This window comes from Homalodisca vitripennis, chromosome 3, assembly GCF_021130785.1.
Source record: "Homalodisca vitripennis isolate AUS2020 chromosome 3, UT_GWSS_2.1, whole genome shotgun sequence".
Lineage (NCBI taxonomy): Eukaryota > Metazoa > Arthropoda > Insecta > Hemiptera > Cicadellidae > Homalodisca > Homalodisca vitripennis.
In genome coordinates, this window is record NC_060209.1 from 165,573,465 (window position 1) to 165,600,676 (window position 27,212).

The window sequence follows — 27,212 nt, forward strand, 5'->3', positions numbered from 1 at the left end:
ATTATTAGACCCTCTATAATAGTACAAGAATAAGTGTCAGGACCACCAGTAATAGTTTTGGTATAGAAGAGAATGCATATAATTAATGTTTTCGAAAAATTAAATTTAAACTGGTTTAAAAAAATGTTATATTTCAACAAAATTTTATATTAAGAAAGCAAAAAAAAAACTTCCAATTTCACACTTAAAGAAACACTCTTGCCATTTAGATTGTGACGCAGTTGTGCAGTTTACGGCCTAACCTACTGTTGAAGGAGCAATTGCTTGTAATTTTACTGTGGGTGATGATTTTTATCATCATTGCAGATATTTTGTTTTTTTTACGCTTATATAACATATTTTGTTTATGATGCATATAAACGAAAATAATTTTTCCGCCTGTATTAATTATTAGAAATACTTTTAATATTAATAATAATAGATAATTTGCTCTGTATTATATTGTAAATTGTTCCATTATGCTTATCTTTATTCTTTATTATCTTTTGGAGTATTTTAGTGTGGGAGGGATATTTAAAAGGCAGCATGAGCCAATGAATGTTGCACAGAGATCTATTGACAATGAAGTTTGACGAATATCAAGTACTATTGTAAGTTATAAAACTTATTGGAGTGCCGTTCTGATTTTGAAAAAAGTTGATAGATCGTAAATTGTTTAAGCATTGCTCTGTTGTTGTAAGAACTCCATGATTCCATTTGAAATAATATCCGATTATTGGTTTTCAATTTTGCCCTACTTTTTGCACCATATACTCCTTTTCGTAACATTGTTTGCATTATTACATGTTCTAATAAATCCAAATGTGTTTCTTTTTTACTTTTTTACTCCCACTCCAAAAGTTTCATTAATTGATACAACAAAAGCATATGTAGGCAGGTGAAAATTGTTTAAATAACATATTTAAATGTATTATTGAATGATATTGCTTAGCGAGATAAAAATATGACAATTTACTTTTTTAATTATAACTGTTAGTATTGACAAATAAATCGTCAGCAATATATTCACAACTTCAAATTCTTCATCCCGCATAAATTCAATAGGCACATTTTAATTTATGGGGAACAATGTTTTGATGACTTATTAAATTATTATGCCTATTTGTATACATTTCTAATATGCAAGAATGCACTAATCTTTTTCCTTCTAACACCTCATACCCAACGTCACATTTTTGTGAATTTTAAAATGATATTCTTTGATTACTTATGTCACGTTTATAATGTGTAAAATACAAATTTTAATATGTATGGATGTTTTCTCAATTCAAGAACATTAAGCAACACAATTTTGAGTTTTTATCTTCATTAAACTCTCTAACTCTCCACCTCACATTGGGAGGGCGTATTGCCACTCGATGACATTAAGAATCTTGTTTCTGATTATCACAATTTTGTTTCCAGGAATAGAGAGTATATATATATATATATATATATATATATATATATATATATATATATATATGACACTGTCATATAGTACAAGTAAACATGTAATAAATATATTTAGTATCAGCTCAATTGTTCTAATCAAAATTTTAATTTATATTTTTATTATATTATAATTGTAGTTGTATATTTAAATAGTATAATATTAAAAAAAAAATCAATTTGTTGTTTTTTTAAATATGCATTCTGAAAAAGAATACAGACTACAAATATTGTTTTACACTATTTTAAACAGATCATTTCATATTTAAACCAAAAGTACAAGTTACTGATAAGCTTGTTCTAAATGTTCTAACTCAATTTTGGAAGAATCTTCTGGTACTTTACAAATCCCTCTTAATAAGTAACAGCTAATAAACATGTCTGTTTGCGCCAATGCGCGTTGTGTAACCAATTTGTCGTGTTTTCCGTTGAATGAAGACCGATGGTTATTCATCCTAATATTTAAGGGATTTTTCGTTAAACAGTATAGTCTGGAGTAAAATTTGCAATATACATGATAAATTGCATTCGTTGATTTACAGTTGCTGTTAATTAAAAATTGGAAATGTTTAATTAGTTGTTTTTTATTAGTTATTTAAATTTGTAAAATGTTTAGAAAGATTTAGAACTTAGAACGTAGCAAAACGTTTGTCACAAGAATGGTTACCCAAAAAACTTTTATTAGTATCTGAATTTGGAATTTAATTAGGCAATAATTTGGATTTTACCATAAGATTCTTCAGATTAGAGGCTTTACTAAAAATAATTCCCGGTGGTTTTGAAAACAAATTGTATGTCAAGGAAGATTATTCTAAAATGCTGTCAGCAGTAAGAAACAAATATTAGTGTAGCCCCGGGAATTATTACGTAACACATTTTAAATCACCAGAATAGTTTTTCAAGTTGATGCTGCTGTTATTACTTTTAGATGTGAATTTAATTTCTAATAATCATTGTAGAATATTACCTAGCTGTAAATGCTTTAAATGATATTTCAATATAATTTTGGTAATCCGAACTGTTTGTATATAACTGTTTTGCTCGGATCGATAGGTCTTTTTGGTGTGAACGTTTTAATGTGAACTAGATCGTACCTGCTATGCATTTCCTACAATATAATTTGGTATTTGGTATAATTGTACCACCACACAAATTGGTATTTGTTTCCTTTACATGAATATTCGTTTTAAGGTAGCCGTGTTGTTTTAGGTAGATGTTTTAAAAATGTGTCCAATAATTTTCAATACAATTATTGAACAACGTATGGATACCACGTTTCCAGATCATGAAAATATCAGCTATAAATCTCAGCCAAACAAGAAGTTTGTGTGACTGAGATATCTGAAAATCCTCTTCCAGCTTACCCATAAATAGGTTCGCATTCGCAGGTGCCACCCTAGTTCCGATTGCTGTACCATTTCCTTGGAGGTAATCTTATTCTCTAAATTTAAAATTACTCCTTGCTACAATTTTGTTAAATAAAGTATCTACAACATTTGTACTAGGTTTTAAATAGCTTGCCCTATTGTTAAAAAATGAAGTTACATACACACATTACTAACATTATGTTAGTGACTATTTGTGTGCAATCACAATTTACCAACATTCCTCAAAGTTAAGGTAATCAAACTGTATATAAAATTAAAAAACAAGAAATAACTCACTTTGGTAAGCTTTTAATGATGTACAACTAATTTTAAAGTACAAAACAAATGATTGCTGCTCCTAGTTAAAGTTGAACATAGGTTAGTAAATTTAACTAAGTTTAAATTTAAACTATTCATTGCTAGCATTTTTTTAGGTAAAGTAAGTACACAATTTGGACTAGGTTTGGAATTGCTTGCCCTATTCTTTAAAAATGAAGATTATATAATTTATTAGTGCTATAAAAATTACGTATTTTTAGTTTAGAACAATATTTAAATTGAAGTTAAAAGATTATAAGAGATCACCTGCTAAATTATGATATTCCCTATATATTTATACGAGTCCATGACAATAGTATTGGTACTAAACAAACTGCAAGAAATTGAAATAAATATACTTTGTTTTGTTTTTAACTGTTTTAATGTAATTACATTAAACAAACTAAGCTTTAAACATATTAATGTGTTATTTACAAACATACAAATAATGGCATAATATAACATAATAGTTTTAAAACTACAATTTTTATTATCAGATTATAAATAAATAGTATTATTTAAGAATATTAAAAAAACTTGTGTTTACAAACAAAAAGTTGTGTGAAATTTTGTCTTTTTGGCCCTCCATTAAATGTTAAGTTTATAATGCATTGATATCACATTCACTAAAAGTTTCAGTGTCATCTAGATGATGTTATCTCGTTATCGCCAAAACATAAATTTGGCGTCCATTCATAAAATTATGATATGCGAAATTACAAGTATTGTAAATATAAAATAATTTACCTAATTCTAATACTAAAATATTTTACAATATACAGTACAATCTAAATCTGTCGTAAAACTCTTGTAGGACTACTCTAGAGTCTACTATATACAGAAAATTGGTTCTCATGAGTGTCATGAGTATTGTCTCGGCTCCAGTCTCAGTCTGAAGCCATCTACACTTCTCATCAACAAGTCAACTTTCAGTTTGATGTCCTCCATTTTGACAGACGTGGATAGTTTGTAGTTCCTCAGTATTGTGGAGATGGTTGTCTTCATGGACAACATTGCGTATTTTGAACCTGTTAATTTGATAAAATCTTGTTACTGATTTTGTTGAATTGTTTAATGATATCGCGAGGTTTATTGTGAGACGTGAAGGTGTTAACAATTGATTTAGCGTTTAATTTTATTTCAAATTGATTAGCTCTCACAATTGTTATTTATAATTAGTACCAAAAGAAAACTAAACCCATTGGAAAACATTTGTTACAGTGAAGACATGTTTCAGTTTAATTTTTATAATAATTATAAAGATAACTTTTCTTTGTGGAATTAATAATAATTTATATATATCACGATATAAAATTTTTGGGGGTTTATTGTAACAACTAGATCATGACTTGATATCTCTCAGCTGACTACACGTCTGAGGCCATTTATCAGCCATGATGTATCCTTAGCATCATGGAAGAAGAATACAGTCATGTCTGCCTGCGTAGCTTTATTGTTTGGTTACCGATAATTTGGAAGTTACATGTGGAAGATTTCTGTTACATCAATTAACAACTCTTAAAATATCTACTATTGGCTAAGTTAAACTTTGTCGATAAATGTGGAGTTCCAGTAACTGTATTTCTTGAAATGTGCAACTAATCTCGTCCCTACCCGGTCAGTTAACATCATTAGACATTCATTTCAGTATTGTTTCTTGTTCTAAATCCACCGTTTCAACTCTAAACCACAGCATCTATTTCTGTGTCACATCGTCTGCTTAAAACCGCATGAAAGATCCTTACTCGGCTGAAACTGGGAATACGATAATCTAATTAATATATGACTTCATTTTGAACCGCTGGGCTCAAATACGTCGTATCTTGAGGCCGATTTAAAAGCTTTTGCAAAATTGTGTCGTATTTAGAATGGAACTCAATAATAAAAAGAAAATTTCCTGTTGCAGAAAGATGAAGAGACATTATTGCTCATAAACTCAATAATCATACAATATAAAAACTTACAATCGTTTCTCCATCATCCTCACAAAAAGGCACTATTATTTATTATTTACATTAGTTCATAATATTAGTCTGTTTGTTACCATATATATTATTTCTATAAAAAACTAAGTATTTCTTACTTCTGTGAAACTGAATTGAACACTTTTTTTATTTATTGCACGCTTACCTTATCGTGCGTGTCTCGTTATAACAGTATGAACTTATTTATGTATGAATATATACGTCGTATGTATGTAGGTATATACTTGATCATTTTTTTCTTTTAGTACTTTATGTAACATTTACTATGTTTACACATTGTACAAATGGATTTTCCGTTAAGTAAATCAATAAAATAATGTATTATAAAGGAGTAATTAACATGAGGGATCCATACAACAAATTCAGTTCACAATGTTACATGAAACCTTGAATTAACGAGGTCTTAATTGCTGTGTGTTTTTCATTTATGTAACATAATTACCTGTGTGTACACGATACAGTCACTGCACTGGCTACATAAGTTTACATAATACATCATCCCCAACGATAGGTTTAAACTAGATAAAGTGGTTCAATCAAATTTTTGGATGTGTTTAAATTTCAGAGTTGTAGCCTAGTAACCTTGATGAAAACAGGAAAATAAATAACAAATCTCCCGATCGCTCCATGAAAATTGTAAACATTTAAAGTAAACTTGTCTGCATGTTTTTAACCAATACAAGGAAAAGTTAATGAAAATAAGTATGAATATTTTATAGAAACTTAATAGTTGTAGAAAATCAAGATGCCTCCAATTATTACTTTTAACTCCAATAATTCCTTAATTTTTAAAATCTTCAGTCCTTATGAAACTTTTTAAGGAGATGTAACTAAAACATTATTTTAATTAAAAACAACTCATTGAACTTACTGCATCATCTTGGTAAAATTTAATTTATGTATTAGTCAAGATATATTAAGATTTGGAATGGTGTGGTGATTTATTTACTGGCAGCGTACCGTACCGGTGATAAAGATTCTTCATGCATTTCTGAAGATGATTTAGCAAATAGCAAATGTTTAAATGATTGTAGTAAATGGAGATTTTAAATTGTTACTATTGAGTAATCGGGTTTTCTCTACAACAGCATTTAGGGCTAATGGTTACTATTAAAGCCAATAATTCCTTATTGTCTAAAAGCTTTTAATTTTTTCATTCCTCAGGAAACATTTTAAAGGGCTGTGACTAAGGCATTATTTTAATTTAAAACAGCTCATTGAACTCGCTGCTTAAAGTGCCATCTTGTTAAAGTATTAATATTATAACACATAAATTTTGTTTTTATTAATCAAGATATTTATTATTTTTTATTATTTTGGAATAGTATGACAGGATATTTGTGATAAAGACCCTTCATGCATTTCTGAAGATGGAGTAGCAATTAGCATATATTTAAATGGAGACTTTACCAATAGTAATAATTTTATCTCTACAACAGCAATCATACAATATCATCAACATAATAGATAGTAAGGTATTATTACCTATACAACCCCTAGGTCCACCACTGAAGGGGATGAAGCTGTAACGATGCCTCATGCTGAGATTCTCTGGGCTAAAACGTTCGGGGTTGAACCTCTCAGGGTCAGTGTAGAGGGTAGGGTTCATGTGAGTTGCTATAGGGGCGATGACTACACTGCATCCAGCAGGCAGAATATAATTTGCTGCGCAGATTTCAAACATGTGTAAGTAAAAAATACTTCATAAACAACAATATTATTTCACTAATTTTTAACAATATTAGATACATTTTAATCCAGGAGCTGGAAGCCAATTTACACTGTTTAAGCACATAACTGTTTTTTTTTTCTTGAAATCAATACAGGGATGTTCCCTAAGGAAACAACTCATTTCTTAGGGCTACCCCCCCTACTTATGGTGGGGGGGGGGTAGTGATTTCTTTGTCCTACGAATGGTATCTAAAGAGAAACAAATATGAAACAATAATTGATTTTTCAAATTATATGTTTCTTAGCTTGGCTCATTTAAAATCAACGATCAGGTAAGTAAATTATATTAAAGCTCAGAACTACTTTCAGTCTGTTTATTTAATTGTTTGATATTTATATAATATTATTTATGATTAAAATGGTCATTTTAACGATGTAAATCTAAAAGTGTTATAATTTGATAAAAATTATTATTTTATATTTTCAACCCTTTCGTTACACTTCCATTTAGACTCCTCTAAAATTAAGGTCATTTTTCTCTTAGGAGAAATTCCTTTATTAATTTCAAGAGAAACCAGATTTTGTGCTATTTCAATGCAAATTGTCACTAGACTACTAGATTATTAACATTACTAATATAAAATCAACAAGATGCAATCATTAAATACAAATACTGAATTCGATAGAAATTTTGTAAATGTAACTTTTTGTTGAAAAAAATGACTTTATATCCAAGTACAGTGAAAGGCGTGTAGATGTGCCCGCAACCATGGCCAGAGTGTTTAGTGGTGCGGGGCAGAACTGCATAGACTAGGCAATGACACCCCTTATTCTTATCCGCTCACTGGGGTTTATACATAGACGGATTGTATTGCATATCACTGTCTAAATTTCGGATCAGTCACGCGCACAGTTACATGCCTCTTTAAATCTAATCGAGATTAAAATAAAAAGAAGAAAAAAAGACAAAGTTTTAACAAGCAGAAAGCTCTTGTTTTTTACAAATTTTTAAACTACTTACTCAGTTCAATGTCCTCTTTGACTTGGCGAAGGAAAAGTGGTCCAACAGGGAACCTGCGAAGAGTTTCTTTCAAAACCATCTCGAGGTACACCATCTGGTTCAGATCTTCCATTGTGACCTCTCTGCTAGAGTTTCCAAAAATGTTGTATACTTCTTCAAATACTTTATCCTGAAATGAAAGATGACATTCAGCAAATTATAAATTTAGTCAGCACTTACTCTTTAAGAGCACCTATTTTTTGTTTGTCTGCATTTGGTTTAGCTTACTGATTTAGTTCTACATCCCCCTTCTTGGATTTCAATATTAAACTGAAGTTTCACTATATTGCATATTATTATCAGGATACAAAAAATATCATAATAATAATTGTGTTATTCAATGTAGAAAAAAATTATTATAAATTATATACCTCTCACCATCACTTGTGGAGAAAGAAAAACTAGAAAAAAGTAAAGTTCAATGATTGTTAGTGTCGGAGCAATAAGGTATGACAAATATAACAGAGTTGAAAGATAATAGGTATTGAACTAATAAATTAATATAAATCCAGCATTACTCCCGCTTTAGAAACCATCTAACATTTTTACGTGTTTTGTATAAAAGTGACAATGCATCTTGCCGCCATTTTAGGAAGATTCTTTATCTCCCATGTGGCGTCTTAGTGCAGTTTAGGGAATAGAAGTACGCCGTGCAACTAGTGTTAGTAGGAATCTAACACGCGAGTATGTTAGTAAAGATCTAACAGCACAAGTAACCACACAGTTTTCTGTTTTATCAATACTTTAATACTGTGAAACTTATTGTTTTTGTACTTGGGTGAAGATCATAATGAAACTTCCACATAGTGATTTTTTAATACTATCGTGGGTGAACGAAGACTAGGATTAGAATGAAGTTGTTGACAGAGATTCACATGGAACCATATCTGATGCATACAGTAAACATAGTGATGTGGACACTGTTTCTGAACATTCGAGTGATGAACATGGTATACAGCGTCCGTACGTCATCTTATATCCGTATATAAGATGATAGAACTTAACCTTTAACAAATCAACCTAGCCTCAACCTGATCCACAATAAAGTCAATATCAAAAATGTCACTGTAGGCAATATTGTTGGAATGATGGCATTAGGTCTTGGCACATGAGTGATTTTCATGAGTGCCTCTTACGCAAGAAGATAAAGTGTCCTCAACCTGCCACCTCTGAGTTATTGGTTGTGTGAGGAATGTGATAGGCACTTAATGGGTGTAAAAGAAATTGTCACTAACATGTTGAAGAGTTGTGGCATAGAGATGGAACAGCTTCAGAATGTTTTGTGACGGTTGAAAACTTTACTTCAAAGCCACTGCTTTTTTAAATGGCATGAATTAAATGATAAATGGCAAAGATATGGTAATATTGCTCCTCTTCGTGATTTGTGTCAGAGTTCTTATACAAAAAGTGAATACTCAACCTTCGACCAGGTGTATATGGATTTCGAGGTCGTTGCAAGTTTCGCCAATGTATCCCTAATAAAGGCGCAAAGTACGGGATCAATATTTGTGCTATGGTATATTCTCGTGCGTTTTTACACACAATGTTGCTAAAAAAAACCTCCATGCCAATTTGGTAGCTGATGGTGCCGCTAGTGCTGTGAAACGATTAATTATACCTAAAGGTAATTCTAGACAAAATGTTACAAATGGCATTATTTTACTGGAATTCCACTTCCAAATTATGTTTTTATGAACAACAGATAGTTGGCACCCTCCTCAAGAACAAACCTCAGTTGCCATGTTAGATCACCCTTATCAAGGATCGTCTAACAAACAGCTCTTTATTGTTGTATGTAAATATCTTAAAAAGTGCCTTTTTCTTCTTATTTGCCTGAAAAGTAAAGAAAGATTTTGTGATATATTCTATAGATATACCATTGACAAAGGTTCTCTGTAAACCAGAGGTGATATCCTTCTACAAAATGACGAAATAAGGCGCAGACAATAAATGCATACTTCTGTGAAAAAATGAATTAATTTTGTACCAAGTTTTCTTTAAACCAAGGTCCTACATATATATACAATTATAATGCGAGTAACTATTTTCGTTTGAGACACGCGGGTCGTGGTGATATAAGAAATAACATATATTAAAAAGTTTTAAACTAGTGATTTAATTGAACTAACTTGGATATCCTCGTGCATTGCCAGCATCAGAAGACAGAAACAGTTAGTCAGCGCGCTGGTTTCGCTTCCCTGTAGACAAAAGTAAAGACATTTAATAGTGCAGTTTACAGCTTTATATTTTCAAGTGATTAATCAACATCATAATTATTTAGTATAGAGTCCAAGTAATATTACAATTTTTTAGAGTAGATAAAAATGTTAAATTTATTTGAAACCTAATTAAAACACATTAGTAGGTTTCTGAGCTAGATTTGTTGGTGATCTAGCTAAGAGCCTTAATTTTCCTGTAACATTTAAATGACAGATATTTTACTGTGTCATTGGTCTTCACTCACCCCCACCATCATTGTGACAACTTCATCCCTCAAGTCATCGTCCGTGAATGTGTTTCCTCCGTCTTTCAGTTCCAGCAGAATGTCCAGGAACACTTTCAATCCTTTCTCGCCTAAAAAACGTATATATAATATTTGTTAGATCCTTTGTACAGCTTTAAAACTCTTTGTAGGTATAGATTTACTACTTAATTATATGGAAGACAATAGAAGAGATTATCACACAACCGAAGAAGGATAATTAGTTGAAGTAGGTAAAGAAATTTATTAAGAATAGAAGATGGTGTTTTACATCTTGAGAATGCAGGAAGATAGATCAATCGAAGTAGACACACTGATAGTAGAGTAGATAGAGTAAAATACTTGAGATACTAAAAGGTCTCTTAATCAAGCTTTAAACATGGCTGGCTTGTTGACATTTTGTACGCTTTCAAAGAGATTACTAATTAACCTGACACCAGCTTGTGAAGGGGGTTGTTCAAATATCAGTGTTATATTATGTTGCATACATTAGCTGTCCCCACCTCTAGTATCAAAACTGTGGATGTCTCTGCCCCGCACTAACTCACATCGGAATCGGCAATACAGAGTTATATTTAAGATATAGAAGCAGGGTAAAGTCAGAAAACCATGCTCCCTGAAAGTATCGCGGCACGAATCTCTCGCTTTTAATATGCACATGATTCTAATGACTTTTTTCTGAAGCCTGAAAACTGTTGAATCTGATCCTGGCACATCCATCCCAGAGGTGTATGTCGTAGGTCTAATGGAGGTATAAAAGGCCGTCCTTAAAACGCCAAAGTAGCAATACTGTACCAAATTCCTCACGGCAAAGACATCTGAAGCATCCCTTGCACACACATGCTCAACATGATCGGTCCAAGTTAATCCTCTATCGAGATACATTCCTAAACAACGAGTCGATTCCACTCCCCAAGAAGGTTGTTCTCTACCATGACAATGGGTCTAATTTCGTTAATTTGTTGATGGAGACAACAAATGTTTTATTATTAGTTTTAAGGTGTAAGGCAGAGATATACTGAATACATGAATTCATTTCAACAAAAGTTTCTATTTCCAGAGCGATGTTTGATTTTTCTCTGACGCAGAGAGTTGTGTCATCCGCGATTGAACCATCTTTCCATTCTGAATTGATAGTCCAAGATCGTTCACATAAAACAAGAAAAGTACAGGTCCAAGGATAGATCCCCGGGGGACCCCTTGGTTTAAAGGAACTCTCTGTGACTGAACATTGGAAATTTCTACATACCGAAATCTATCACTGAGGTATGATTTCAACCACTTCAGTAGCAGGCCACACACCTCATATAATTCCAGTTTTCGCAATATAGTGGCATGGTGAATACGATTAAATGCCTTCGAAAGATCGAGTAATACACTAACTGTGTGCACGACCCTCCAAACCCTCCACGAAAGCACCCACAAGGTTTGTGATGGTATCAATTAATTGTTGACACGTTTTTATCGAAATCCAAACTTTAGAAAAAATGAAAAAAGTTATTGAGGAATGAGTCTTTTCAAAGTTTTTCAAATACTTTGTTCAAAAATCGCAGAATTGAAATAGGACAAGTTGCTTGCGAGGCAAGGGTCGTCCTCCTTGAAAATTCGAGTCACTTTGGCTGTTTTTAGCTATGCTGGAAACACTCCTATTTCGAAGGAAACGTTAATCAGTCTTGTGAGTGGTTTCAAAATGTGCTTTAGGCAACGTTTCAGTAGCCACCTTGACATGCAATTTTTCTGTGTTCAACCCCCGTATCAACCCCGCCACCTCGTTCTCGCTAGCAGGAGAAAGTACCATGGACGATACCCTTACTAGACCGACTGCCGCAAAAGGCAGGTTCCGCACCGCGGTTGAAAAAATTACTAAACTCCCTTCTTTGTAAAGGTTCTTTACCAATTTTACTTTTTATAGGTTTTGAATATTTGGAAAAATATTATTTTATATTAATTTCTCATGCTACCTTGTTACAAAAATATTATAATGATCAATTTCTATAACTACAGAATTGGCAGGACCAAATAGCAAAATAAAAAAATATAATAGGTTTTCATCATATTATTTTCTATCAAATTCATTCACTTTTATTTAATCTACAAAATACGTTTGTTTTACCACTTATCAGCGAAATTAACTCGTCCCAGCTTTTTGGAGATTACAAGTTGACCAAATGCAGAGCTAATGCTTTTCGTTTCTTAACTGTTTTACGAAAACTAATTGTGTAAAGCGGAATGTGCTCGATAAAAAGATAAGTAAGTCTACGTATTAATATATGATTTCTATAGTAAAAAGTTAAATTTGGGAAACAGGCCTACAGTTCTCGTGGAAGATTAGTATTAATTTGACTACATGTTAATTTTTATATACGTCTTACAGATCATCGCAATAGTAAGGGCATGATTTGTAAAACCTTGCTTTCGACTTCGAGAGCTGGGGTAGAACGCTCTCTTAAGTATATGAGCAAAACATTATAAGCTTACCTTTGCTATCCGATTCTTCTACATGTTGAGGACTGTTCAAGGCTGCTTCTTTTTTCTTTCGAAATTCTTCTTTCTTCTGTTGAATAACCTAAAGATAAGAAAAATATTATAAAAGCTAGTTATAATGAAAAGCGTAAGAGGTTAATTATTGTATATTGTATTTTAATGGTTTCTATTAAAATTATATATAGTGTACATAATTTTGTACTTCTGAATTAAACTTCATATTAATATTTGAACTTTTCGTAAGGTAAATTTTTATCCCCAATAGAGTGTGAGAACAGCGATAATTGTCTTAGTCTATGGGTTTTCCCCCAATGAGGTTCTTATTTCCCTTTTCCACGTATTCATGGTTTCCTTGGCATAGTTAAGGGGTTCAAGGCTTTCAAAACTGGCAATAAAGAACATTCCCTTTTTTGCTAATAGGCGTACTTCCAAACATTTTTCTGATGCCCTCATGACACATACTATCTGTACCTGGTTATGTTTTGTGTCTCTATAGTATAATATGACAGCTTATATCTAGTCTTGAATTAAACTTATTCAATTGTAAAGCCTTTCTTTAGAGCTATCTGATAAGATAAGATTTTTGGTTTTCTGTTTTTTCTTATATCACTATCGGTAAACAGATCTCTATGACCTCCAACTTTTACTGAAAAGCAGTGTCAGAACCTATCCAAAATAAATTGTATATGCATTTACAAGATGAAATTAGAACAATGAGTACTAATCAAATGTGACTTATTTATTTATTTATAATGACTCATTTGTGACTGTTTTGTCACAAAGGAAGATTTCCGAACATGGATTTTTCTCAAAATTCATATTGTACATTTCTAAAACGTTATACAAATTACGCCTAATCTAAGAGCTTAAACAGTAATTGTTAGTTCCATCCTTGATAATATGCAATCTACCCATCCAAAGTTCTGAAACAGAATTTCATTAAAACTTAAAAGAAAATTACAGGTTTATCCAACGTCAAAACATTGTAATACGTTTATCCAATTCTAATTTCATAATATTTATTGTGTTACAAGATCTTTAAAATGGTATGTAATTGGCAAATGCTTTTAAGATTGTCCACTGGCTCGTTACTATATTCCTTTTCAAAAGATGGAAAATGACATGTGCTCTAAAGAAACGGTATGCTCGGCTATATGCAGGAATGAGCAGGATTGATAAGCTGAACTATAAATCAACCTAGTTTTTTCAATAACCTAATACCATACACCCTCCTATACTTACCGCATTAGGAAGCCCATGCAACTGCTTATAGACTTGTCGAAGCTCCTTTGCGTAACTCACTCTATTGAAGATGAAGTCAGGATGAAGCCAGAACTTGTATATTCTCATGTAGTCCAGCTCTGACGCTCTGAAATATTAATATGTCATGACAATATTGTTTTTGTTCCGTAACTAAAAGAACTGAAAATAATAAAATTACTTAATAATAAAGATGAAAGCGTAACATTATCAAAATACTAGCATCTAAGCAGTGATAACTAAACCATAGTGCTCTCTTATTAGTCATATTTATTATTGATCTTCAGCCGGTTACCATAGCTCAGCCACTCCATTCACGTTTATACGCTTGATTTGCATTACTGCCAGGTTCATTATTAAAATGAACCTGGCAGTTATGCAAATCTTTAGAAAGAAATGTATTAAACATTTCTTTCTAAAGATTGATCAAGAGTAAGGCCAAAATATCTTATGGTTTTAATTGTTTTAGCGATGTTTTGCTAAGGTATTACTTTAAAACTTAAATATATTTCAAGTGTTAATAACCTGATTACATTATTAAAACGTCTGTATAAACACAAATAACTTTTTAAATTATTTCTATAGTTTAGAAATATCAGAACCCACTTCTTGCTCAGTAATAATCTGATAAAGCACATATAGCATATAGGATCTGCAAAAATATCCTTTATAAAAAATAACAGGATTTCGGACATTAGCCATCCCTATGTTTTACAAAAATAGAACCCTACGTTTCGAATATTGACATCTACCCTCTCTATCAGTTTTCCAAAACCCTAAGAAATAAGATTAAACTTTCATAATAAATTTAAAGTTTAAACAATATTTAACTTAGATTTCAATATTCTAAACTCAGAGTTTTATTTTTATAATACATGAAGATGGAAAACGTCTGATATCCTATTATCCTATCTAGCCATCCATGGTCTATAACCTTTGGTTCCACTTAAAATTCTCATTATTAAAATACTCGTATTGCTACAAGAAGTTTCAGCTAATTCAGAGTAGATCTACAATATTATCTCACAAAAGGGATAACTGGCGTGGGTATCGGCTTACCTCGGTAAGGCTTGTGCGAAGTCAGACTCTGGGTCGTCCTGAGCCTTGACGTCCACCCCCAGGGCTGTCTGACAGATAATGTCTAAAGTAGCAGGACTGACGTAGTCCCAGACGTCGAAAAGCCCATGGCCCACCCTCTCGCCCAGCTTGGCCACTAGCACACGGTTCTGCTGGTTGAACACCGGCACAAACTGTTCCAGCAAGCGGGTATTGAAGGCTGGGGTAATCGCTCGTCTGTTCCGCTTCCATTTATCCACTGTGAAGCAACATTGATATTAATAATATTTACAAGTGGGATACGGGAAGTGATAAAACATAATTTTAATCTGCAAGATGATTGCCTAATATTTTACAATATCCCTACTATGACGGAGCATAACAATGATGTAATGTAATTTGTGAGCGCTAATTTAATCGTGTAATGTAATTTAAATAGTAAGCTGCTGTAATTCTGGCTGATTCCATTTTGCATTCGACAATGGCAAATAGAATCTACTAATGTGAATACTGATTGTAACTTATTTTATGGAATTGGCATATTTATGTCTAAAGTTATATTTTTCTAGGGTTAACTGTTAATGGTGTTATGTCAGCCAATTACTCCATTTTAGTACACGAGCCACTTTCACTAATCAGAGATGTAGTAAACGTGCAATTGGTAACGTTCTTACCTCAATAAATGACTAAGGTCAATTTTAATTCATTGAAAACACCTGCAAATTTACAATATTTTTTTTCAGGAGTGGTCGATCCCCTTTAAAGCCTTATTCTGTCCGTTCTCATGGGCCAATGAACTGTGCGAGGATCTTATCAAACAGAATAAGGGGGACAGTCGATACAGTGCAAGGACGATTGTACCGATAAAAATTGCTTCAGTCACAGACAGAATTTTAACCTGAGCTATCTCTAACTCAGACCCAAAGTCTTACATCTTAGAACACTCGACCATAGGCACTCCCAAATATACTTTGTCTACGGTTTTCATGTCCAACTGTTACAAACTGAGAGAGGGTCTTAATAAAGCGAACATTAAAAACTCTTTCACTAACAAATTCATCAACAACTGTTTTGTGGTTTAAAAATCTGCAAAAAGCATAGAAACAAGTCGGGTTGGAAAGATTATTAAGTTTGTGAAGTCGGTTAAAAATACAATTTTAAAATCCCATAAATACCAAAGTAAAACTAATTCTCTATTTTTGCCAAGAGACTAAGGGCATTGATGGAAATTTGAAGTAGAAAACGTTGTTAAGTAATGTATTTTTTAAATTACATTTGGAATAACTTATCCTGTTTCACGGTCCATGAAACTGAAGCCACTATAATTAATAATTAATTCAATATTATTATGTTGTGGAATCACTCCCATCACGTTAGAGGTTCTCAACCCCGACGCGAATTAATTACCACTTTCTCTTTCAATTAAAATTCACACTCAGGTAAACAGCATTCTTTGGCAACAGCGATTCCTGTATAACAATTCAGTGTGAATTTACCACGAACAGCAAATAATGAAGCAGTGAAAGCGAAACATCTGAACACATTTAATTATACTGTGTCGGTGGATTTTTTAATAAAGTAAATTCTATTGAGAATAGTAAATTGTCAATTTCTTAAAGATACATACAATTTTATTTGGTCGTCTTTTTGTTAGTTATAACATTTTATTTATAGGTTGTTTGTGCTGTATTTTAAACCTAAAACACTTGCAATGCTCTGAACATTTTTTTAGAGTTTTTCTGAACGTTGAAACAGTACAAGAATGTATACAACTGTATAAAATTGAAGATTTTACTTTTAATATACGTAAAAATTAAAAGGACTTTTTGGACATCCCATACATTTTTGACTTCCAAAACTGAAGATACTGAGTTAGAGTCTAAATTATTTTCTTTCTATGAATAAAATTTACTAAGTAAAATATAAATTTGGGTTTTAAATCATGATTTACCTTAATGTAAAGTTCACCCCTGATTTGATTGAACTTCATTATGTTAATGAATTTTACACTTACCAGGAGCTGAGAATAATCCTGTGCCCACAGTGTTCCTGAAGAACCTGTAGAGTGGATCCTTCTCCAATGTCTTGGAGCTGTTCAACACGATCTGTATTAACATGAAAATGTTATTTTATAATGTGATTATATATAATGAACAACATTTTTTCCTAAATTATAATTAAGAACCCCATGTTCCGCTTGCATTAAGGCAAACACTGGAAAGACATTAGCATTTTCGAACTACAATCATCGATAATTTTAACATGCTCCTGTATGGGAGAGTATTAGAAAATAATTGACCTAATTAAACAATATGTTAGTGTGCATATCCATAATTTGTAATATTTACCGCATCCTATGTAAAAATTTCTGTTAATCTGTTAAATATATTAATCCGTTTGAAAATGGCGGCCTTGCAATTTACGAGACACCCTGTAATGTTTTATCTGTTTAAGTTTTGTTTATTATAATTCCGACTTATTGTTCACGAGAAACTCAGCTTCACTCTGTTAAGTCACATGGCTACTAATAATAGTATTTCGGTGTAGACCTCCAAACCCAAATTTAGAAAAATTAAAAATTCGTATATATCAAATTTTTAAATAGCAACATGCATAATATTATATATTATTTTAAAGATCTCGTTAAGACGAACAATTGTTTTTGTAATAAGCATAAATCTGTTTTTCCATGTGGCCATTGACTTCCAAAACTGAAGGTACTGACTTAAATTCTAAACTATTTTATTTTTATGAATAAAAGTTTTCTAAGTAAAAGAAAAATTGGAGTTTTAAATCATAGTTTATCTTAATTTGACCTCAGATATTAAAATTAATTTTCATTTAAAAATGGTTAGATTCGAACGCTCGACTCATCATTTTTGTCTAACACCCTGTACATAGATTTTGATGAACATATTTTAAATGGACTCCCATGGGCGTTTTATGGGGAAACCATTTTATTTTATGTCAATAGACCAAACCGTTCTTCCACTATACATACTGCACGGGTGGTTTTGCCTCACCCGGTATATAATCCATATTTTTCCACGATCTGGCTTTCACAAATGTAAATAAAACTCTGGTTGAGAAGTACTAGAATCTAAAATTTGTTTAATTTGTTAATAATTTATTGTTGGCTTTCTTTAATATAGCATTAGTTTCCCATTCTCTTCTCTTTATATTATGTGCATTGTGATAACGTGTGTATACAAAATGAATTTTAGTTTTGTGACATCAAATGCAATAAAAAATTCCCTGGTAATATTTAAATGTTATTTTAAATATCCAAAGATCAAGAGCGAACTGCCCTTTGACCATGTGACCCAAAAAGTAATAAGGCTTTTAATTGGTTCAAGACAAAGCTCGTAAAAAATTAAATACCAAGTTAGAACCAAGCTTCAAGTTTGTAGGACCTTTCTATCAAGAGTTATATAACACTGGCGGACGGACGACTTGATTTTAAAAGGTCCTGTCGGGTACTTCATAATATCATACAGGAATCGCTAAATTATACTTTGAAAAACATAAATAATACAGATAGCAGTGTTTTATAGTATGAATCGTTTTATCATTTTTGTTGCTCATTTCGGTCACATATATTTTGATAAATAACTGGAAATGTCCCTGCACGTCACATTTGTTTGTTGCATCCAAACTAGATTTCTACATTTATACGTTTATTTCGTAACGCCAAGAACACTGTTGCCAGCACTGGTCAGCCAATGGTAAGGGATTTGGCAGATGTTTTTTTATTGTTTGTTCACTTCCAGTAGTAGTGGAGAAGAGGTTACGTTTGATTACTTAAGTGCATAAAATTGTTTCAAATTTAGGTCACAAAAATGGTTTAAATTTTGATTTTTTTCTTTTTATATTAGTCATCAGAAGAAGATACAGATACATCACGAAGAAGGTGTAAAATTTCATCTGATAAATGTTGTTATGTTTGTGGCCGGTTTTTAGTGAAAGGTCCAGAAAGGCTAATGACTAAGATGTAAAAAAGCATGGTTTTTTGTACTTTGGGTCTAAGATTGGAGTTCAAGAGAAACATTGGGCTCCTCATGTTTGTTTTGTCAGCTCCAGCGTCACTCTTATTCAATGAATGAATTGCAATAGATAGTCTATGCCACTAGCTGTACCTATGGTTTGGCGTGAGCCAAGTAATCACTTCAGTTACTGCTATTTCTGTTTGGCTAATACTCAAGGCTATTCAAAAAAAGAACAAAAATCAAACTGAATACCAAACTTCTTACTTACAAAGCAAAAGAAATGTTTGTAACACCCCCAAGTTGACCCTAAGCAAGTACTTCTTCCCCCACTTCATATCAAGCTTGGGTTGTTAAAATATTTTATAAAGGCCTTAGATAGAGAAAGAGCAGGAAGCATTTGGTTTACCTTTTCCCTAAGTTAAGTGAAGCAAAACTAAAGGAGCGCATTTTTACTGGACCTGACATCAGAAAATTAATTCCTGAATTTTAGCGAAAACTTAACAAAAAGTAACTTTTAGTTTGGAAAGTGTTTATCAAAGTAGTTCAAGGTTTTCTGGACAGTAAAAAAGATGCAAATGGAAAAAACTATGATTAAAATCTTTTGAAATCGTATACAGCAATAGGATGCCAAATGTCACTAAAAATATATTTTCTTTATTACCATTTTGACTTTTTTACCTGTAAACCTTGGTGCAGTAAGTGATGAGCAGGGAGGATGATTTCACGAAGGTATCATAATGATAATAAGGGATAACTATTGGTTTTTGAAAAAAAAAAAAGATTTAACACCATGTAAAAAGAAAAAATAAATTATTGGGACGAAATCTAGATTGAATCTGATTGTGTGTTTTTTATATTGATAAAATACATAAACAATTTTCATATACTAATTTATTTATCAGTAAGTGTTTTAACCGAAATATATCATACCAACAATATACAACATTTACTCCTACTCTTTTATTCTTTTTATAGCATAAAAATATTAGTCCCAGGCTATTATTCAATGGAATTTTTGAACTGTATAACGAAGAAAACATAAAAAAAATAGCCTAATAAACTCATGGTACTTGAAAAACGAATGTTATCGACCTGTTAATTAATAACGTGTGTCTCTATATTGCATGTTTCTGTTATTCTTAGTACGCCTAGCTTAGTACATTTCGAGACTTGACAAGTCACGCAGATCCTCAATCATCCTTAGTGACCTGGCGACAACTACCTGGACTTGTATTGTAACTTATTTTCGTCCTTGACTAGTTCAAGTGCACGTGTGTCAATATGCAAACACGTGTTCCTTGTTGCATGCAGCTACCGCGTTCATTAGTATAGAGTTGTATAAGTTATTGCTCATGACCATTTTCAGAATTTCCTAGCAGCGTGCGTTCCAACGGTTCAGGCTAGGAAACCGAATAGTTGCTGTGGGCTCTTCTGTACGTAGTATACTTAGTTTTATGGAAACAGCATTTTATTACACTTGACCTATAAATATTAAGATTCATCTCATACTTTTCCTTTTTCTTGTCGCTCCTACGTTTCATGTTTCAATGACGTCCTAGAGGAATTCTGATATAAATAGATCAATTTCACCAAGTATTTCTGGAATAGCTATATTTACTTGAAAACATTTAACCTCTCTTCTCTAACATGTCTTTTTTGTTATAGTATACATTTCCACATTGTCTCTAATGGCGGCTTCAATTGGAATCTTAACAGGAAAAGGGAAATATTCCGTAGCATTCGTGAGGTAAGAGATAGAAAACATTTCATCTCAAAAGTCATGGTCACTGGAAGCAAAATACACCTCTGCGACCTATTTCGCCTATCTGCTCATTGTCACGCTATTGTCACGCTTAAAAGAACTCTTAAAAGAGGATCATCTAGAATCCGGGCATAGGTTAACATGTTTTATTTTCTTCTTATTAATGTCATTAATTGATCTTGTCAAAAATATTTCCGGCCATTTACAATAAAATAAACTATCAAACCTTAAATATATGGGTTTTGAAACATCGTATAGACAGAAATAATAATATTTTAAAAACTGTTCCAATTTAATTAAAATGCGATAAAACGAGATGTCGTATAACCTACATTGACCTTTTGAAGTTTCATTTTTAATTCCCAGCCTCGCATCCAAAGTGTCCTTTGGGAGCAAATATTGTGCTTACTGCTGCAGAATGTGGATTGCCTCTCGTTGCTCTGCGACTGGTGAGCGTAAAGCAATGATTCTATCTCTGATAACAAGTATGCAAACTACGCCCAATCACTGAAGGAGGTTCTTTAATCCAAACATCCAGGGTTCTAGTTAAAGTCAAGGATTCTACTGACCTGGAGGTCGTCCGGACGGCTGACCACAATGAGCAGGATGGGACCTATCCAGATGCGGAATGGCGACTCGTACCTGCTACAGAGCGCGAGTATCTTGGCCATCACCTCTGTAACATTGATCAGTGCACAGTTAAATAACAGTCTGAAATTTAGGGGTGGTATTCAGTCGCACGAGAGAAAAGCATAGTAACTGTTATATGCAACACTTATACAACTATCAAGCACACAGCTTGTCAAAAAGCTGTGGTATAATTGTCAGCACTGACCTTCTGGATCTCCCAAGAACTCGAGGCCGTTGCCGATGACAGGAAGGGCGGGCGGGCCCGGCAGCTGTGAGGCCAGCTTCTCCAAACGACGACGCCTCCACTTGAACAGCGCCACATACACGATGCTGAAGAACACGGCCAGAGTGGTCAACACGCTGAACACGTTGACAGAGGCCGACCTCACAGAGTGCAGCTGATAGCCCTCCATCTTACCTGTGCCACCACGACAATATTTAAATATTTAATACGAGTTTCAGACATTGGTAATAAGAAACTTCGAATTTTAATCTGTATCAATTTTAATTTGTATAAATAGCAAGTGGATGAAAGATGTTTGGATGGTAACTAAGGATAATGCCATAAATGAAATGGATGGAATACCAGGAGCAACCGGAATTATAGGATAAGCGCAATGCATTAAACCTTTTGACAAAATATCAGCCTTCCAAAATTCCCGAAAAGGATTTTTCATCTGAGCAATCGATGATAATTTGGGATTTATTCTAATTTGGATGAACATATTTGTGATTTGGATTGCTAGCCATCCTAACAAAAGAAAACCTCAGAGAATTATGTGAAACTTAAAGAATCCAAACTGATTTATCTAACTGAGTGTTCTGAATCAACGCAGTATTTTAAGTTATTTTAAGAATCATCGGTTAACCTGGATAAATGTAAAGATTTGTGATAAACTAAAATATACAGTGAAACAGCAAATAAAAATAGTTTTAGGAATAATAAAAATTAAAAGCAGTCGTGGGACTAACCGATAAAAAGGCTGTGCATTTTGCAACTAGTTGCTAATTGTTATTATTTGGTTCTTTTTATATTTTTAAATAATATGAGATACTCAAGTTATTTATCAGAAAAAAGTTGTATTTTGTTTTGATTTTATACATAAGGTTGTAATATTTTTTACATTTCATATATTACAATTATCACTGACTTCTAAATATTAAATTAATAAATATTTATACATTTTCATTATTATTGTTTATAATAGTTTCTACATTTTTTTCAGTATTTTCTTTACTAATATCTCGTTTTTATTAAATAATTATTTTATTTTGTTTGTCATTATATCGTAGAAATGAAATTATGGGTTTTTAATAACTGAAATATGAAATTAATAAAATCTTTCTAAATATATTTGTTGTTCTATATCAAATTGTACTTATGATGTATGGTTTGAAATTGTTACATTTAATTTATCCTTTAAAAGTCCAATTAATGGTTTTTATGTTTATCAGAAAAAATTGTATTAAAATCTGTTTTACGTACCGTAATTTATTTTTAAGTAAAATCGGTTTCACGTTGATTTCATTAATAAATAAATTAATAGTTCATAGATTTATTCAAACCAGTATTTTACCTTGTTTGGCGTCTTACGTTTTTTAGTTTATTAAAGTCAACATAGCTACTAATAACACAGTATGAATTGATTTTGTAAATTCTGATAGCTTTTAAATTGAAGCTTAAGCAACCTAACCTGAAAAATTCCATAACCAAGGAAAGTCTGCAGAAAAAGGGATAGATACAAATAATTCGATATTTCGGATATTTACGTCAATAATAATATGAGTAAACTGATCGAACAGTTAGACAATGTAAAATACTACTAGATTAGGGAAGAGTTTCTTAATTTCCATTATCATATACAAAGTTATATGTTATTGTGGTTTATATTTTACTTTTTTACTACTATTTTACTTTTATATAATGGTTTGTTTAAGTTTCGGCAAAGCTGTCATTCTACGTTCAAAGCATGTGGAAAACATAATTATGCGTGACGCGAACCGACAGCTTTTTCACCGTGCAACATGCATCCATAGCCCGCCAAAAGCAGTAGTCAATTTAACAAGAAGCGACAGAAACCTCTCACTAGCACGTCTGGATAGCCACTGAACGGAGAAACGGCCTCCCTGACATCAAAATGACCGTGAGAGTCCCACCCCAAGCGACTATAGAGCAAATGAGTGTGACGTTACGTTCCGTGACGCGAGACATAGTTTTTCCCTGCGCAAAACATACATCCATAGCCCGCCAAAAGCAGTATTCAATTCAACAAGAGCGACAAGATACCTCTCACTATCACGTCTGGATAGCCACTGAACGGAGAAACGGCCTCCCTGACATCAAAATGACCGTGATAGTTCCACCCCAAGCGACTATAGAGCAAATGAGTGTGACGTTACGTTCCGTGACGCGAGACATAGTTTTTCCCTGCGCAAAACATAAATCCATAGCCCGCCAAAAGCAGTATTCAATTCAACAAGAGCGACAAGATACCTCTCACTATCACGTCTGGATAGCCACTGAACGGAGAAACGGCCTCCCTGGCATCAAATTGACCACGATAGTTCCACCCCAAGCGACTATAGAGCAAATGAACGTGACGTTACGTTCCGTGACGCGAGACATACTTTTTCCCTGCGCAAAACATACATCCATAGCCCGCCAAAAGTTGTTCCATGGGTAAACAACCTCAGAGAAACTGGTGAAAATGTTTCACATAAGAAAATTATTAGTCCATGGTTTTTTTTTAGTAAAACGAATATGTGGTTTAGGAGGATTCTGACCAATACATTCGTATAGTTGAAGAATTTTTCTTTCCCACACTCAATAAAGTGGGTGGATTACTGATTTATAATGACCGTCAAGTTACAATATAAATGTAGTATTTTATTGTATAAAAACGTTAAATACATCTTTATTACTTTATTTTCAGTTTAATTTATAATTAAGTTCTTCTACCCCACCTTGAATAATGTTTGCGAAAGTTGACTCAATCTTGCTGTGAAAGATTGGTTCTATAAAAATATTTCCAAATCACACACATAATTGGAAGAGCCGGTGCCAAGTAATTGAACTTTTCTAATGATATACGGATTTTGGGTCTGAGTTAAAGTAGCACAATGAATTGCACTTGTATTGTACAGACTCTTCTCCTTATTGTTTGATAAGAGTATGATACATTTAATTTCTAAATAAGCAAGTTCCTCTGTCACACCCTGTATATTGCTGATGAAAGTCGACTCAATCTTGCTGTGAAAGATTGTTGCTATCATTCAACGATGGTGCTATTATTCAGCTCATGAGGTAGGCTAGAGTTCGGCCTCTCGTTTATTCAGTCAAAGATTTACACTCGAAGATTATTATTTGTTGTTAGGATTTTACCAACATTCACTCACTATGTACAACTTATACTGTATGTCGTATTTTACCGTAGATAAATGGTGAAGCAGGTTGTATAACTGTCTTCCTGTTTGGCTGAGAAGGGCGGCCAAGGCATGTCGGAGACACTGCAGTAAACTGTAGTACCACCAGTACCTGCTGACCGTGTAACAAGTGGCGTTCAGCTTCCTGCTAGATCCTCTATTGTGCGACCTGTTTTAACGATTACTTGACCTCGAAACGACACCCAATGCCCTTCCGTAATCGGTGGTTCTATAATTAATTATCCTACACTTCCAAAAGACGACTGGTAGCAGCTTTCCTGTTGGAGTAACTAAAGAGGAACGTGCCTATACTTGTTTCTCCTACGTAGAACAATTTAGAAAGTGGACAGTTGGAATTTTTCATTTGACGATTTGCAGAAGTGAATGTTATTTCTTCTAGGAAGTTTAATGAAATACTGGATAACGGTAATATAGTTGTAGTTATGGCTTCGTTTGAATTATTAAGACGTTTTTAATTAATGTCAGTTAAAAGTTTTGATAACGTTTACGAGTTTATTGATATTTTAGCTTTTAACCGTAATCCAACTACACTAAGCTAAGAATACATCACGTCTCCATTTACTACTCGTACACAATGACACAATAAGTATAAGATTTACTTATACACAAACAAATATACTTAGATTGAGCTTTAAAGAATTTCTTATTCTATTTTGTAACGTACATCATACTCTGTTGTAAAATTTACCTTAGTATTTGACATGTTCATCACCATATATTTTATTTATTTCATTGTTGTACATGTCCTAAGGGTTCTATCTGAGGAAGAGGGTAGATTTTAATTCGCAAAACGTAGTTGTACATTCTGGTAACATATAATGATAGCAAATGTCGAAAATCATATTATACTTTCAAATCATCCTTCGTCAAAAACAAACTCAGAACAAAAAGCTCTCAGATTATTAAATTTTATTATTATTTTCATTGTATTGAGACAAGTGTGAGTATTCGTAAATGTGTCTCAAAAATTCAGCACACTCATGCAATCTAAGCAAATTAGAAATAGTTTCCAAGTATATCATAAATTTTGTTTGCAAAAAATGCATAGATTAATTTTTGTTTCATCCCCCTTATCATAAATTCCTATTATTAGAAGTATTAATTCCTAATCTCACCGGAATACAACGCTCCTCAATATACCTAAACCATTTCCTCTTAGGCGGTAAACGGTATTTTGGTAGTTTTCACGCAAAACTTATTAAGTCGGAAATTAGACTATCAAGGTCTAATATTTATGACTTCATCATGAAAGCATTTATTTTGAAAACTCCAACAGTGTCCATAAAACCGTAATAAAAATTCACGTATTTTAATTTTGTTAAATATTTGAAACTGTCTTGTCAACGTTTTTAATGAATAACATTTTTGTAATGTATTATGCCAAAAATCTTAATCTTCACCACAAATAATTGCTTGCACAAAATTATCTTTATGGCCTCAGCCAATTTCAGGCAAGAAATTTTGAACCAAAAGGTTTGTTTTTTTATAATTAAACTTCAGTTTGGTCTAACATATTTTTGACTGAATATGAATGGCTCTCCACAGTTAGGCTGGAATATCTGAAGAACTCATATCAATGAATCATTCATAGTGGAATTATGGTAGCAATTTTTTTGACGCCGTTTGAACCGGAAACCTTATGATAAACATGGGACCACCGAGTAACCGTCAGGATTAAGAAATAAAATATACATCGTTTGGAGGGACGATTATCTTGGCACCGGGCTACACCAACAAGGTCCAGCCTTTACAACTATCATGAATGAAAGTCACACTAGATATTTCCTTTACTAATCATTTGTGAAGTGAACTAATATTCTCCTGCTTAGTACTGCGAATAAAATCAGATAATAACGTAAATTACACAATATCGGCCACACGATTTGTTAAAATATAGTATACATAAATATACTATGTACAATTGTACATAATGTATATTTACAATTATATAATGTATTATATACAGATTTATGTACTAAATCGCTCTTTTTACATACCATAACGATACACCATTATGATACAACGTGTAGGAGGTCAAGGACGTGTGACACAATAACGTCTCTTTAGACTCCTGTCTTGCCCACCCTGCTGTCTTTCGCGAGTTGCAAGATTGATCCAAAATGTATACCAATCATTGCAATAAACGACAACTTTGCAAAGATGAAATTTCCTCTGACATTGTTGAGTCTGTATAATATTGTTGGCTTTGTGTGTTGAGTTCTCACATGCAAGCATTAACTAAAATGATGTGACATTTGCGCATATAATATAAACGA

The 27,212-nt window shown here is 32.7% G+C and overlaps 1 protein-coding gene across 1 annotated transcript in view; it reads right to left on the reverse strand.

Annotated features, from left to right (window-relative positions):
* Positions 1 to 3,611: 3,611 nt before the first annotated feature.
* LOC124358447 (cytochrome P450 4C1-like) overlaps positions 3,612 to 27,212 on the reverse strand; it is a 30,360-nt gene continuing 6,759 nt past the window's right edge. The window contains exons 2-12 of the mRNA XM_046810743.1: positions 21,698 to 21,910; positions 21,432 to 21,538; positions 17,129 to 17,219; positions 15,118 to 15,373; positions 14,041 to 14,167; positions 12,793 to 12,880; positions 10,297 to 10,406; positions 9,962 to 10,030; positions 7,794 to 7,962; positions 6,587 to 6,766; positions 3,612 to 4,144 (exon numbers count right to left, since the gene is read on the reverse strand). Of these exons, the coding sequence (XP_046666699.1) occupies positions 3,978 to 4,144; positions 6,587 to 6,766; positions 7,794 to 7,962; positions 9,962 to 10,030; positions 10,297 to 10,406; positions 12,793 to 12,880; positions 14,041 to 14,167; positions 15,118 to 15,373; positions 17,129 to 17,219; positions 21,432 to 21,538; positions 21,698 to 21,910 (1,577 nt within the window). The 3' untranslated portion in view covers positions 3,612 to 3,977. The remainder of the gene's footprint in view (positions 4,145 to 6,586; positions 6,767 to 7,793; positions 7,963 to 9,961; positions 10,031 to 10,296; positions 10,407 to 12,792; positions 12,881 to 14,040; positions 14,168 to 15,117; positions 15,374 to 17,128; positions 17,220 to 21,431; positions 21,539 to 21,697; positions 21,911 to 27,212) is intronic.